This window comes from Uranotaenia lowii, chromosome 1 (assembly GCF_029784155.1).
Source record: "Uranotaenia lowii strain MFRU-FL chromosome 1, ASM2978415v1, whole genome shotgun sequence".
Lineage (NCBI taxonomy): Eukaryota > Metazoa > Arthropoda > Insecta > Diptera > Culicidae > Uranotaenia > Uranotaenia lowii.
Window position 1 is genome coordinate 125,007,285 of NC_073691.1, and position 16,915 is coordinate 125,024,199.

At 36.7% G+C, this 16,915-nt stretch overlaps 1 protein-coding gene across 1 annotated transcript in view; it reads right to left on the reverse strand.

Moving 5' to 3' along the window:
• Positions 1 to 14,071, reverse strand: part of LOC129739810 (uncharacterized) — a 38,560-nt gene extending 24,489 nt beyond the window's left edge. Inside the window, exons 1-2 of the mRNA XM_055731332.1 lie at positions 13,555 to 14,071; positions 13,127 to 13,423 (exon numbers count right to left, since the gene is read on the reverse strand). Of these exons, the coding sequence (XP_055587307.1) occupies positions 13,127 to 13,423; positions 13,555 to 13,740 (483 nt within the window). The 5' untranslated portion in view covers positions 13,741 to 14,071. The remainder of the gene's footprint in view (positions 1 to 13,126; positions 13,424 to 13,554) is intronic.
• Positions 14,072 to 16,915: the final 2,844 nt, after the last annotated feature.

Consider the following 16,915-nt stretch of genomic DNA (forward strand, 5'->3'; position numbering starts at 1 on the left):
AAACGATTGAATATGCAAATCTTACTCAACGGCTAAAAGAACACTACGATAAGGTAGATCCTGCCCTTTTGCAGCGTTATCGTTTTTACAACCGTTTTCAGGGTGCAACAGAAACTAGCGAGAACTTTGTACTTGCTATTAAGCTGTTAGCCGAACAATGTAATTTTTTGGAATTCAAAAACGATGCCATTAGGGATAGATTGATCATGGGTCTGCGAAATAAAACTCTTCAGCAAAAATTTTTAATGGAGGAAAACATAACGAGGGAAGAAGTGGAACGATTGATTATTAGTAGCGAGCGCGCTGATAACAATGCCAGAGTTATAAACGAGGGTAACAGTACCAATGTTCTTTCTATTCAACATCGTCTCGGTAGACGCGAAAATTACGGTCAGAACAATTGGAGAAATAATCAATACAACCGCGAACGCCAAGGAGCCAATAGCAGGGGACGTCAGTATTCGGGCGGTATGGTTTGGAAACGTGATCGATCAGTTTCTCGTAATCGTGATGATACTCAGTCTTCGGGTAAAGCCTATTGGAATCGCGAACGGTCTTCTTCTCGTGGTCGCGAAGGTCCTCATAGCAATGCTATTTGTAATCACTGTGGCTTGAAGGGTCATTTGAAACGAAATTGCAACAATTTTAAAAAATTCAATTCGGTAAATTTAGTTGACAACCAACCTTCAATGGAAGCTGTTGCTCAATATTATAAACGAATGAAAATACGGAAAAACAGTGATGATGAGGAATCGGACGTGGAATGCTTAATGATCGCTTCGATAAAACGGATAAATGAACCTTGTTTAGTGAAAGTTGGAGTTAATAATAAATCGCTTTTGATGGAAATCGACACGGGATCAGCAGTCTCGGTAATCGGGAAAAATGTGTACAATAAGTTGCTCTCTACTGTACAGATTTATGAATGCAATCGGAAGTTGGTAGTCGTTAATGGTTCGCGGCTAAATATTTTTGGAGAGATTAATGTATTGGTTGAAATTAATGGAATAAAAAAAACTGCCAGACTTGTTATTTTGGAAACTGGAAACAATTTTACACCACTTATTGGGCGAGATTGGATGGATCTCTTCTATCCTAATTGGCGGGGAAGCTTTGAAGCGGTACAGGCAATTCAGAAGGTCGGCGAAGCTGAAAATGTCGAAAATATATTAAGTAATATTAAAATTAGATTCGCTAAGGTATTCAATAAAGATTTTTCTGAACCCATCTCAGGATACGAAGCAGATTTGACCGTTAAGGATTCTCAGCCCATCTTCAAACGAGCATACGAAGTTCCATATAAAATAAGGGACAAGTTGTTGGCACATTTGGAGCTGCTTGAGAAGCAAAAGGTAATTTCCCCTATAGAAGCCCGTGAATGGGCTTCACCCATAATAGCCGTTATGAAGAAAGACGGTGATTTGCGTATGGTGATAGACTGTAAGGTCTCCATTAATAAAATCCTGATACCCAATACCTATCCTCTTCCCCTAGCGCAGGATATTTTTGCATCCCTAGCTGGGAACAAAATATTCTGTTCCTTGGACTTAGCTGGTGCGTACACCCAATTAAAACTATCTCACAGATCAAGGAAATATGTTGTTATTAACACACCTATTGGATTATTTACATACAACCGTTTGCCACAAGGGGCTTCATCTTCGGCCAGCATTTTTCAAAAAATAATGGAGCAAATCATACGTGGACTTAAGAATGTTACTTGTTATCTTGACGACCTGCTCATCGCAGGTAAAGATTTTAAAGATTGTCTTATGAAGCTAGAATTAGTTCTTGAAAAACTCTCATTAGCTAATGTTAAAGTGAGTTGGAAAAAATGTAAATTTTTTGTTAATAAGTTGCCTTATTTGGGGCATTTAATAACTGACGAAGGGCTAAAGCCATCCCCAGAAAAGATTTCAACGATAGTGAATGCTAAAATTCCAAGAAATGTAACGGAATTAAAATCATATTTGGGATTGATTAATTTTTATAACAAATTTATACCATTCATGTCATCTAAGCTGAAAAGTTTGTACAATCTTTTAGAAAAAAACACAGAATTTATTTGGACGCAAGATTGTAATAATGCATTTGAAGAGAGTAAAAAAGCTTTACTCAAAGCTAATATTTTGGAATATTATGACCCTTGCAAAGATTTAATTGTTGTCACAGATGCATCGTCTCATGGACTAGGAGGTGTTCTAGCCCATAGAGTTGATGGGGTTGAAAAGCCTGTGTGTTTCACATCATTTTCGCTTAACTCCGCTCAAAAATCGTATCCAATCCTTCACCTGGAAGCACTCGCTTTAGTGTGTACTGTAAAAAAGTTCCATAAGTTCCTTTTTGGAAAACATTTTACAGTATACACAGACCATAAACCTCTACTGGGTATCTTCGGGAAGGATGGAAAAAATTCGCTCATTGTAACAAGGCTTCAACGGTACGTTTTAGAATTGGCAATTTATAACTTTGAGATCTTGTACAGGCCATCTGCACAAATGGGTAACGCAGATTTTTGCTCTCGTTTCCCTTTAGAGCAACCTGTTCCTACTGGTCTTGATGGTGGTATCAACAGTTTGAATTTTTCAAACGACTTCCCTCTAGATTTTGCGCAAATAAGTAAAGAGACAAAAAATGACAATTTTCTCACGCAGCTGATTGGATTTATAAAATTTGGCTGGCCTAAAAAAGTACCTGAGTATTTTAAAAACTATTCTGCTTGCAAATCTGAATTAGAAATTGTAGATGACTGTATTTTATACAGGGAACGAGTTTTGATACCGAACAGTTTGCGTAATTCTATACTTAAACTTCTTCACGCTAACCATAGTGGTATGGTGCGAATGAAGCAGTTAGCGAGGCGGACTGTTCATTGGACTGGAATAAGCGCAGATATAGAAAATTTTGTGAAACAGTGTGACATTTGTGCAAGAACTTCCGTCGTGGTACATCATTCAAAAGAGAAAGGATTTTGGATTCCTACTACCCGTCCATTCAGTAGGATTCACGCCGATTTTTTTCACTTCAGCGGCAGAACCTACCTTTTGGTAGTGGACAGCTATTCAAAGTGGGTGGAAGTTGACCTTATGCAACATGGTACAGATGGAGTACGTGTTTTAAAAAAATTAGCAAAAATCTTTGCGACTTTCGGATTACCTGATGTCATGGTAACGGATGGAGGTCCTCCATTTAATGGCAAGGAATTTGTAAGCTTTTTAGAATTACAAGGTGTAACGGTTCTTAAAAGTCCACCTTACAATCCGGCGAGTAACGGCCAGGCGGAACGTTTGGTCAGAGTAGTAAAAGATACTCTGAAAAAGTTTTTATTAGATACTAGCACAAAAAATCTTCCTATTGATGATCAGATAAACTTATTCTTGATAAATTACCGGAATAGTTGTTTGTCAAGTGATGGAAAATTTCCTTCAGAGAAATTATTTTCCTACCAGCCTAAAATTCTGTTAGATTTAATAAATCCAAAAAAACAATACAAACAATTTCTTGAAAAATCGGTTAAACCTTTGAGTCATATCCCAGAGATATTAGATGAAACCCCTGATCCGTTTTTTAGGTTGGTGGAAGGAGATAAGATCCTTTATAAGAATTTCAAGAAAACAGATATAGAAAGATGGATCGATGCTGTATTTCTAAAACCTATTTCTAAAAATGTCTTTCAGATTTCGTTAGGCGAGCACCTGATATCAGCACATAGGAATCAGTTGAAGCTTTTACCCACTAAACGACGCAGTTCGTTGGTCCTGATGCCTTATACAAACCGTAAACGTAGAAGAGATTCGCTAGATGACGAAAGCGATTTTCCTGGGTTCCCTGATGTTCCGCATGTACCACAGGATGACGTTAGAGAGGCGAAAACACGGAAGCTGTACAAGGCCAATCGAAGTCCAATCATGACCAGAAGAAAAACCCAGAATAAAGCATGAATCCAGTTTCAACACCTAAATATGACCAACAAAGGTCAGAAACCATAGTGAAGAAAAATCATAAGAAGAACTAAATCAAATTCCGAATTTGTAGATGAATTTTTGAATTCTTTCGAAGCATGTTTAGTGCGTTCTGAAAATTATAAGAATAACGAATTAAGATGAAACAAAAAGTTATATTTAAAAATAATTTCTATCATAGCATTTCAAGTGCTGTCACAATATTGAAACTTATAAAAACCTATACTTTTTATTACTACTGTTTCTTCTAAAGAAAGGAGGACTGTTGTATAACAGTGTTTCACTGTAATTGCATTATGCAGTCGACATATCTCTATCGAGAGAGTGTTCAGGCATGACGAATTAAGTCTCAATAAAAGGGGCTCATTCGAGTCCAGTCTGTGAAGCGAAAAACATCCATCTAATTTCTATCCGAACACTTCTCATATTTCAAGTTTAATAGTGCCCTTAAAACCTTATTTAAAAAACGTTAAAATATTAAAAGATTAAAATATTAAAGAAGCTTAGGGAATGATGAGCTAGTTGGCGCCAGGAGCTCTGGGCGATGAACATTTTTCTCCTATACGCAGGGGGAGTTATGTCAGCTTATCAGTGGTTATGGCACTGATCATACTGACTGGACACTCGATTTCGTTTTTTGGATATTTTTTCCAACAGTACGCAATGTCGATTCCAGATTGCGCATCGATCGATTTGTAGAAATGCTATTCCAGTTAGAAAATGCCACCAAACTTTCAAAAAAATACAGCCAATTTCAACGATATAATCGGGTTAAACAGGTACATTTTTCCTATATGGAGCTTTTTTATAAAATTTCGCAGGTTCGCCACCTACCGTTGGTATTGCGAATCTGCAAAATGTGACCAAAAAATTAGCCACAAACTAGTCGAATTTTTGTTCTAAGTGTCATGTCAGTGTAATCAGTGGTTAAAGTATGGTAACCATAATACACTGATCTGGTCAGTGGTAACATCTTCAATTTCAATCGATTTTGATCAATAACCACTTGAAATTTTTGTTTTGAATTGACATTTAAGGCCCACACAATAACAGATTTTTAAAATGTTACCATCGAGTCTAAAACTTTCGATTAACAGAATTTTCTCTAAAAAATTGTGATGATCATATGCAAAAATTAAGTTCAGATTATCGATAGCACATTTGTTCATCTTCAATATGCAAAATATATTCAAATTATTGTTATGCAGTTCGGGATGTTCGAATCAACGTTTAAATATGTTGTGTCCAACTGGGCACACTGCCTTAAAACAGAGAAGATCGAAAAAAGAAGAATAAACAGAGAGGTGATGCAGGTCATTGCCTTTTGATAACTCTGATCATCAACAAGTGTTTTTTTACTTATCCTAATTCGGAAGATCTTAAATATTTCAACTGGCGACGAGGAAAAATCTAAGTCTAGTGACTCCGTATGTGGTGGATTATTTTTTTTGCGAAGTTTAACAGCAACTGCTGTTCGGAAAAAGTGAAACTAATTAAGTGAAGCTAATTGGCGATATTTTTTTTTGGAATTCACCTCACAGAAGCAGTAAGTAGGAAAATTCCTAAGTGTGAAAAAGTGTTTAAAGAATCAAGCAATTGCTTACATCATTACTGCTGATTGGCGAAGTATAAAAATCAAATTTTAACGACGGAAAAGCTGTGTATTTTAATCAAAAATTGGTGAAAATAAGAAAGAGTTAACTCCATTTTGAATCCTTTTACGATTACAATTGTAACGAAAAGAATGTGTTGATCGAATTGTACCATTGTGAAAGAACAATAAGTTTCAGAAATTTTAGTTTCATCTTATTACATCTTATTATTTTTTGGTTTCGTTTTAGATCTGCGGTGTAGAGGTAACTCACTTGCTTACCAGGAAAGTGCTGGAGAGTGAGTTGCAAGCATTCATCTGAACTCGAGTGTCCATCCAAGTGGAGGAGTTCATCTATTCAAGAGTTCCTTGTGGTTGAGTGAGAGCCGTTGAGAATAGTTCGACGATACGCGGGAGAAAATTAAGGGTTTGTTTACAAACCAAAAGGAGTGCTTTTGTGCTGAGTGGCCAACGGTGCGTCCAGTGGTGTATTTTGCAGGCACTATTATTGATATTAATTTATCCTGCTCAAAGGTAAGCCGCTTAATTTTCATTTTTTTGAAGATTTTTTTTGAATTTCATTGCATTCAGTCGATTTATTGAACAAAACTCTGTTATAAAATTTAGACAATGACTGAATCGCGACAAACTTTGAGTTCTAATTTGGCAACCTCGATAGAACCTTACAGACGAGGAACGTCTTTCTCGGATTGGGTTGAAAGATTGGGGTATTGCTTTATGATTAATAAAATCTCGGATGAAGATAAAAAAGCTCATTTTATAACTTTAGCTGGACCTTACATCTTTACTGAATTAAAGCTACTTTTTCCGGGGCCGGGTGCTTTGACGGAGGCTCGTTATGAGCAAATAGTAACTGCATTAAAAACGCGAATCGATAAAGTTGACGATGAAGTATCACAACGTTTGGCATTCAGCGGTCGTTTCCAAGAGCCCGGTGAATCAGCCGAGGATTATCTTTTATCCCTTAAATTGATGGCTGAATTTTGTAATTTTGAAGGTAAAGAAAAGACAATTCGCGATCGGCTATTATTTGGGGTAACAGACATTCCTTTAAAACAATTACTCATCAAAGAGCCGGTTTTAACATTGAGTGTAGCAGAAAAGATCATTGCGGGTTACGAATTAGCCAGAAAACATACAAAAATGATGGAGCAAAGTCAAGCTCAAACAGCTGCAGTTGGAGTAGTCGGGGCCATGCGTGTACCTATTAAAAGCCGGTTAGGTGTTAGACCAACGCGTGAACCTTATCGCTCAGATAGAAATTACGGGCATAGTTCTAACAATTTTAAGCGACGGTATGATCAACCAATTGATAAAAAACGATTTTCGGGACAACGCAGACCAGATTATGACCGTATTACCTGTACATATTGTAACAGAAAGGGACATCTGGTACACAAATGCTTCGAATTGAAAAACGCGAAAAGGGATGCGGTAAAATATGCGGATGCTGTAGAACCGGAAAAATTGAGATCATCTACGGATAAACAATTGAGCGAGATGCTAAACCGTTTGAGAGCTGCGAAATCTGACTCGGATAGTGACTCGGATACAGGTGATCTTCAATGCTTAAATGTGACGTCCATTAATAGAGTTAATGATCCTTGTTTGGTAAATGTCCTTATAGAAGGGAAAAATATGCAAATGGAAATAGATTGTGGGTCGTCGGTGTCGGTAATTGGGAAAAAGCAATATTATGGGTTATTTTCTGTTCCTTTAAAGAAATCATCTAAACAGCTTATAGTTGTAAACGGTGGAAAACTTTTGATTGAAGGGGAAGCTACAGTGAACGTACAATACATGGGTATATTAGCTAAATTGAAATTAGTAGTACTTAATTGCAGCAACAATTTCTTGCCTCTTTTAGGTAGATCATGGTTGGATATTTTCATACCTAATTGGAGAGAAACATTTACTAGTAAAATTACTATTCAAAGAGTGATACAAGAAGATAGGGATAAAATTATATCAGATTTGAAACAAAAATTTAGCAACGTGTTCATTAAGGATTTTTCCACTCCCATAAAAGGGTTCGAAGCTGATCTCGTATTAAAATCTGACAACCCTATTTTCAAAAAAGCCTATGAAGTTCCATACAGGCTAAGAGAAAAAGTTGGACAATATTTGGATAAATTAGAAAAAGAAAAAGTAATAACACCTATAAAAACTAGCCAATGGGCATCTCCAATAGTAATTGTTATGAAAAAGAATAACCAAATAAGGTTAGTTATTGACTGTAAAGTGTCGATCAATAAAGTATTGATTCCACATTCTTATCCTCTACCAACTGCACAGGACTTATTTGCTAAATTGGCGGGTTCTAAATTTTTTTGTACGTTGGATTTAGAAGGAGCATACACCCAACTATCCTTATCAAAAAAATCAAGAAAATTCATGGTTATCAATACACACAAAGGTTTATTTGAATATAACAGACTACCTCAAGGGGCATCTTCCAGTAGTTCGATTTTCCAAGAAATTATGGAAAAAATCTTAGCAGGAATTGAAGGTGTGTTTGTTTATTTGGACGACGTTTTGATAAGCGGTTCTAGCCTCGAAGTATGCAAACAGAAACTGTTTTTGGTTTTAGACAAGCTGAACGAAGCTAATGTGAAAGTCAATTGGGAAAAATGTAAATTTCTCGTTACCAAATTGAACTATTTAGGGCACGTTATAAGTGAAAATGGGTTATTACCGTGCTCTGATAAAATATCAACTATACAAAATTCCAAACCACCAACAAATGTGACTGAACTTAAATCTTTTCTGGGACTGATCAATTATTATCATAGATTCATACCAAACCTATCTACAAAATTATATTGTCTTTACAATCTTTTGAGAAATAATGTAAAGTTTATCTGGGATTCAAGTTGTGCTGAAGCTTTCCAAGAAAGTAAACAAGCTCTGATAGCTACAAATTTTTTGGAATTTTATGATCCAAATAAACCTATTGTTGTAGTATCAGATGCGTCTGGATATGGTTTAGGTGGAGTTATTGCTCATATTGTTGATGGAGTAGAAAAGCCTATTTCTTTTACATCTTTTACTTTAAATGAAGCTCAGAAACGTTACCCTATACTCCACCTGGAGGCCTTAGCATTGGTATGCACTATAAAAAAATTCCACAAATATTTGTATGGTCAACAGTTTATTGTATACACAGACCACAAACCATTGGTTGGCATTTTTGGTAAAGCTGGTCAGAATTCGATATTTGCTACAAGATTACAACGTTATATTTTGGAAGTTTCAATATATGATTTTGAAATTATGTACAGACCTTCTTCCAAAATGGGAAACGCTGATTTTTGTTCGCGTTTTCCATTGCAGCAAATGGTGCCATCTGATATTGATGTCGAGGTTATACGGAGTATAAATTTCAGTAAAGACGTTCCGTACGATGCAAATAAAGTTGCTAATGAAACTAAGAACGATAAATTCCTACAAGATGTGATCTTTTTCCTGCGAAACGGTTGGCCAAAGAAATTGGAAAAGCGTTTTGTTGACGTATTCTCAAATCAGCATGAAATAGAAATAGTTGACGATTGTCTTCTTTACAAAGACAGAGTTGTTATACCGCAGTTGTTACAGCGTAATGTATTAAGGCTTCTACATGCCAACCATGCAGGGATTGTTAAAATGAAGCAATTAGCTAGACGCACTGTCTATTGGTTTGGTATAAATACAGATATTGAAAAATATGTATCAACTTGCGATGTTTGTTGCAGTAGACTACCGGTACCCAGGCAGAAAATTCTGTCTGAATGGACACCTACAACAAGACCGTTTAGCAGGATACACATAGATTTTTTTCATCTTTTCAATCATACATTTTTGTTAATAATTGACAGTTTTTCGAAATGGTTGGAAATTGTATGGATGAAAAAAGGAACAGATAGCGGAAAAGTACTTAAAAGATTGGTGGAATATTTTGCAAGGTTTGGTCTTCCTGATGTTTTGGTGTCTGATGGCGGACCTCCATTTAATTCACACAGCTTCGTTGATTTTCTAGAAAAACAAGGCATAAAAGTTCTTAAAAGTCCTCCATACAATCCTTCAAGTAATGGACAGGCAGAGAGATTGGTTAGAACGGCAAAGGATGTTCTTAAAAAGTTTCTACTAGATCCTGAATATGCAGAACTCTGTTTGGAGGATCAAATAAATTTATTTTTATTCAACTACAGGAACATATCGACAAAGGATGGAGAGTTTCCATCCGAAAAAGTTTTTTCATTCAAACCTAAAACAATGATAGATCTATTAAATCCTAGATCAAATTACAAACAATCTATGACGCAAGCTTCAGCAAAAGTTGCTGAAAATAAAAAAGGGGAAAGAGGTCAAGTAGACCCTTTCAATAAACTAAACGAAGGGGATGCTATATGGTATAAAAACTCTAATCCTAAAAATGACGCCAGATGGCTTAAAGCGATTTTTATTAAAAGGTTTTCTCTTAACACCTTCCAGGTACAAGTTGGAAGCGTTCCTATAATGGCCCATCGTACACAGATCCGGATGCCGGTCCATCAAGAAGATTCGACTAGGCCAAACGTTCGTTTTAAGTCGATTGACAATCCTGCTGAATCACCGCCAGGGTTGAGCAGTGATGAGGAGTTCTTAGGATTTCCTGAGCCCAAGGATGAAAAACGAATGAAACGCAAAAGAAAGGCGACTGATTCTGGAAATATAGTGTTGAGAAGATCTAAAAGAAATAAGCAATCTAAAACAACAAATTCAGATTATGAATATTTTTAAAAACAAGTTTAAAATAGAATTAATTTTGTAAGAAATGATTAAAGTGAAATACAAATGTATAAGAAAGAATAATAATTAACTATGTAAAGGGGAAGAGCTGTTGTGTCCAACTGGGCACACTGCCTTAAAACAGAGAAGATCGAAAAAAGAAGAATAAACAGAGAGGTGATGCAGGTCATTGCCTTTTGATAACTCTGATCATCAACAAGTGTTTTTTTACTTATCCTAATTCGGAAGATCTTAAATATTTCAAAATACTTTTTTATTATTCTAAAATTTAATATTTGATGCATAGCTCAAAAACTTTTCACATTAAAAAAATGATTGTATACCGATTGGCATAAAGTCATTTGGCATAAAGCCGTTTGGCATAATAGTCTTTGACATAATGGACGTTTGGCATAATGGTCATTTGGCATAAAGGCCGTTTGGCATAACGGTCGTTTGGCATAAAATAGAGCATTTACTTTGGGCATGTGGCATGCGGACCGAACAAGGGGATTGTCCTAGCTTTGGGTAAACCTAAAACGGGGCCTTCCTAGGGCTTTGAATAAACATAGAAAGACGGGACTGTCCTAAAATTATAGATAAAAATTTCGAGGGAGCCTCCTCATGCTTCGCGTTCGAACTAAAATGATGTATGGTCCTTACGCTTCGCGTTACGGACCGGGCTAGGGGATTGTCCCTAGCTTTGGGTAAACCTAGAGACACAGGCCTTCCTAGGGATTTGAATAAACCTAGAAACTCGGTAAATTGAAGAAAAAAAAACTAATGTTTTTTTAATTTTTAGCAACATTTTGAGTTTTTATATTTTTAAGCCAAACAACCATTATGCCAAACGGCCATTATGCCAAATGACAATTATGCCAAACGATCATTATGCAAAATGACCATTATGCCACATGACTATTATGTCAAATGATTTAATGCCAAACGGCTTTTATGCCAAACGGCGTTATGCCAAACGACATTATGCCAGATGACTTTATGCCAAACGGCGTAGGACCAAAAAATGGGTCAGTCAATATAGTTGAGGGTTTTATTTAAATTTAGTAAACTAGTGCAATCCCAACTAACAACGATAGTTTTATTGGACTCCTCAAGCCCCTTATAAAACCGAAATTTATCTAGCAGCCGGCGCACACAGGAGTACGTAGAAGAAAAAGTTGGCCAAAAGTATTTTTTAGGTTTAAAATCCATAAAAAAAGTTTATTTTGACTTATCAAACGTTTTTAAGATCATTTAATATATTTTTTACCGTTTTCGGAATTTTCTTTTAGAAATTTTCTAACATCATGACGTGAAAGATAATCCAGGTTAAAAAAAATTGTTAAATTCAAACAAATATAGAATTTTTTTATTTGGTTTTGAAAGTTAAATAACATTTGAAAATATTCGAAAAAGAACATAAATTTTACTGAGCTTTAATTTAAAATAAACGAAGCCCTAGGTGACTTTTTTGTGGAAAAAATATATCAATATTTTTAAATTTCAAACCTCAAAATATCAAAAATGCGCGAGTTTGCGCGATTTATTTTCTCTTGCACATGATTATTGAAGTTATCAGTTTTCAAATGATATCTAACATTTTGCCGGGACTTTTTGGGAACATACAAAACAAAAAATAAATAGAAAAATTTTCAAAGCATTGTACATATATTGTCTCTATAATCATCGATTTTTATCTATTATACTTGAAAATATTTGACATCCTTCTATTGAATTTCTCCATTTAACATTTTAATGTAAAGTCGCTTAAGAAAGTTTTTCTCATAAATTTGACTTAGTCGCGCTGATTCGACGATTTGTAGAAAAAATCTATCTCATAAAAATACTAAAGTTTGGACAGCTGCTACAGCTTATAAACAAATCAGATGTCAAAAAAATGACCGGTACATGGTGTTAAATTTATTCAAGAATCAAATAAACATTGATATAAAAGTAACCAATGAAGTTTAAATTTTGAGTTTTGGCCAGGTTTTTGAGTGAAATACTCCTGTGTTCGGCGTTTAAATATTGCTGTCTTATCAAAACGATGTACATTTTATCTTTTTTTTTCATTCATTAATATTTTTTGAAGGATGAAAATTCTAAAAATGATCGCAGGGTTACATTGCTTGGGGTATCAATAAATATTAGAGTATACCTAGTCAAATTATTAAACTGTATGATTATAAAGTTAACTGTAACTAACAGGCTGCGTTGAAGTTGATAAACAATAAATTACAAATCACAAGTCACAAGCTTCCTTCATTTATCCAGCGAAGTGGCATATGCTCTCAACGAAGAGCAGAGATAGAACATAATTGGAAAATTGGAACACGAAAAAGTGCAAACTTCACCCACCCCTCATTAGAGAATTTGAGCTGCGAGCGCCAAAAGTTTCATCTTTCTATTGAGGCAAAAAAAGCATACAGCAGCAACAGCAGCAGCTATACAACGTATAGGACAGAACGCCCGGTCAGTAGCGCGATGCCAAAGGTATTTGGAGATTCTCAACCAACACTTATCGCTCATGACGAGCATCATCAGTTTCAGTAGTGTTCCAATCCGATTCGAAACTAGAATCAACGCACCACAACTCGAGTCCAGAGCTCTAAACACGGCGCTCTTATTAGAGAAATTTCGTTTCGTTTTTTGTACATGGATTTGCTACAGTTAGCGGACTCAACTGTGCACAAAACAGCTGCCCTGCCTTGTTCATTCGTTCGTTTATATGTACCTACGTCGTACGGGAAGAACTGCAAACTCTACAGAGATGACAGGAAAATGGACCTGCGCTCTTGCGACTTACCACCTCGTTGCTACTGCTGCCTGCTTTTGTCTTCTTCAAGGGGGAAGAAGGTCCAGCCTGTAGCCTTACTGGACTAGAAGATTCTGTTTTATCATCATCATTATCTTCCATCGGGACATGGTAGTCGGCGATGCTGATATCCTTCGGTTCCAGTTTAATGTCGATATGGTCCGAGGCCTCACGACGTATTCGGTCATCATTGGCCTTACATTGCTCTCGATATTCGTAGAAGTCATCGATTTTGGCGACGCACGGCTGGCAAATCAGGGCATTCCGATCAACCCCCTCGTTGGCGATCTGTGTGTGTTGTGGAAGAAAAGTGGAAGGGGAAAAGGAAGAGAGTAGAGGTTGGTTGATTTTTCTTCTGCTGAAAATCGGATCGATATTTTCCATGGCGATGTATGCTAGGTCTCTATCCCATATCTCACCTGCACTGTTGTACATTCGTAGATCTTTTCGATTAATAATTTATTACTGCCAACATCGGTGCCATCCGGAAAGATCAAAGCCAATTCGTGCTGATCCGGACAACAGCACAGACGGCAGGATTTAAAATCTCTGGACTCGCCACAAACTAAGGAACTGTCCGTATACATCATAGAGGCGGAGTCCATTTTGTAGTTCTTGATGATCACACTGCAGAAAATTGTTACGACTTGAGTTCAGAACACACATCTGCCTGTTTCACCGGAGCATATCCTTCAAGTTTTACCACTAGTACGAAACACTGACACAAAAAGTACAACTTGGTCACTTCGCAATATTATTCAATCGAGCTTAAATTTTACACCGGATCTATCGGAACATCCAGAAATTCTAGAGAAGATCCATTACAATCAAACATCACATCAATGCGCTGCTGTCTGGTGCGGGATTGGGCTGACGAATGAATCGCTTTTTCTCTCAGCTTTGCCGTGTGCCTCTAAACCTCACTTGCAAGCAAGACAGAAGAAGATTACCAACTACACCCGTCTACACCCAGGCCAGGCCAGAACAGCCAACAACCGAGAAGGAATATACGCTCTTGAAGCGTCCGTCTTTCGTTTGGCATTGTCACTGCTAGACAGGATACGCGAATTTTGTTAAGGTGGTTCATCTTATTACCCTTTCTTGTTATATCGTGAGACGGAAAAAATGTAAACAAAATAAAAAAAAAAACACTTTTCTGTATATTATGCAATAATACTCATTACTCTGTAATGTACATTCCATAAATAAAAATGTAGTAATTTTCTTTAAAGTTTCACATTAAACGAGTTTATGAATTTACTATTTTACATTTCCTCTTCTCTTCGTAAGCTTTCGAATATACTTATCTCTCAAAAAATGTGCAAATTTTGTTAGTATAATCTTTTTTTTTTGTATTGAAACATCTCTGGGGTCGTTCAGATACCACGTGGACAGAAAAATGAGATTTTTTACACCCCCCTCCCCCTCCGTGGACAAGCGTGGACATTTGGCAAACCCCTACCCCCCTCCCCGGATGTCCACGTGGACAGATTTGAAATAGTATTTTTTTTTTTCAAAACCCCATTTGACAGTTAGAAAACACTACTTTTAGCCTATTTGTTATTGGAGTGGCTGATTTAAAAAAAAAAATAGCTTTACCTGATATTAAATAATTTTTTTTTTATTTCTTAATTATCATATTTATTACTCGCTTCAAGTGGTTTCTAATTGTTTGAACTTCAACTGGAAAGCTTTGTAATTTTAAAATTCAAACAGTAAGTATGTCCACGTGGACATGACCCAAACCCCTACCCCCCTCTCCGTGGACAAGCGTGGACATTTCCATACACCCCCCTCCCCCTAAGTTGTCCACGTGGTATGTGAACGGCCTTGAGAACCGGAGGGATACTTTTCGTCACATTTTTTCACCTCTTCTCAGAAACGGTATCAGAGCGATAAGAGCTATGAACCACCATAACACTTTTTCATGAGAATGAACTTCATACATGGGAGAGCGGTTCTCTCGCTCATTTGAGTTCATCCTTACGATGATTCAAATTATCATGGTAGCACTGTAGCATGCGTCGAATATCTTGGGAATAATATAATACTATATTCCTTTCAAAAGAACACAACTTTTAAACCTACGTTATGTGCAACTTAAACTGCGATTTCGGCTGCTGAAACTGTTTACTTATTGAACTAAACGAAGAGATCCATGTCTCAAGTCTCCCGAAAAGTATGGGAGATATTCAGCAACCAAAATGTAAACATAAACAAGTCTCGTCAAACGAAATCGCACTTCAAGTTGCCGAGTGTGGACGAAGCTTTAAAATCCCAGAAAAATTAAACGTTATGTTTAAAAAGAACATTATTCACTTCCTTTAACCTATTGAATGGGAATAGTATAATACGTCGACGCGATGTTACACTGATCGTTATAACGAGGACACAACTCCGCCAAGCTTTCAAAACGAACCATAACTTGCCTTCACACGGATCAAATTTATGTTGATTCAGGAAAGTTAAATTGAGCGGTACCGCACGCGCTCTTTCTCTTCAGGTTTATGCGGCGGGGTTTATGAACACGGACAGCCGACAGAACGAAGCACCGGACCGGAACAAAACATTCTCTATTTAGGACATTTAGGATGGGCGCGCTCGCAATCTCGGTATACAATTTTACATGTGTTAAACAGAGAAAGCAATAACCTCTGCACTCCGATTATCTGTCACCATCATTATGTCTGTTCAATCAACTCTAGTAGAAACGGGTCGAAACAAGTAGAAATGGATTGATAGTTGATCACCTGTCTCTTTCCAATTGACTTCGACCGACTTCTACCAAGTCGAAACTAATCCTGCTGCCGAGCTGGATTGGTTTCGACTAGTTTCAACTTGCTCCATTGAACAACGACCTGACTAGTTTCGACCAAAACATTGGCTCGTTGAACATCTATCAGTTAACAGAAACCAGTTGAAACCGATTTTTACTAACGATTGAACGAAGCTATTGGGATTGGGCCTGCTAAAAAGAATAAAGCCTGCTCTTTACTCTTACACAGATTTCCATTAGAATGACAGCTAATCGGAGTGAAATTGGAGTGAAGGCTATTTCTCTCTCTGTTTAACACACGAGAAATCGTATACCGGGATTGCGAGCGCGCCCATCGCCCATTAGCTGTCACTCTCTCAGTGAACAACAAACCAACCAAAGAGGTACAAAGAAAGGTGACGAGCAAACAAGTACACTATTCCAGTGCTCATTATCCTGAAAGTAAAAAGGTAAACAAAGCCTACGTCACTTGCCAGGATGTTTATGTATCCTAGGCGAGAATTGTAAACAGCAGTTGGCAATTATTTTTTTCTCTAGTTTTCGCTGCTGATTGTTTGTTTGAAAATGCAATTGATGTCTCGAATTGTCATGGTTACAATGTTTAAAAAAAACTTTTACGAACACCTACAGTAAAATGGTTATTCTCGATTGAAACGACTTTTGACTGTTCGATTGAACCTCCGCGGTGACAGTCTGCCGCACTTTTAGTGCTTTTACTATAGGGCTTTAAGTTGTAATCGTTTAAGATAAATAACTCGTGCCGGAGCTAAATAAGATTAACAAAACTATTGTTTTAGAGATGAGGCATTCTCAGTTTGGTGAAATTTTCAAACCTCAATACAAAACTCTCTTTAAGACTTAAAAAAAGTTTTGATAATGATCATTCTATTTAATGAAACCAAATTTTATAGCTCATGGAACTTAGAAATTTGAAGACTTGGCATCCCGGCCATCGGTTGGCAAAATGTCATTTGAGTAGCTCAAATTGTAAAATTTTGAGCTAC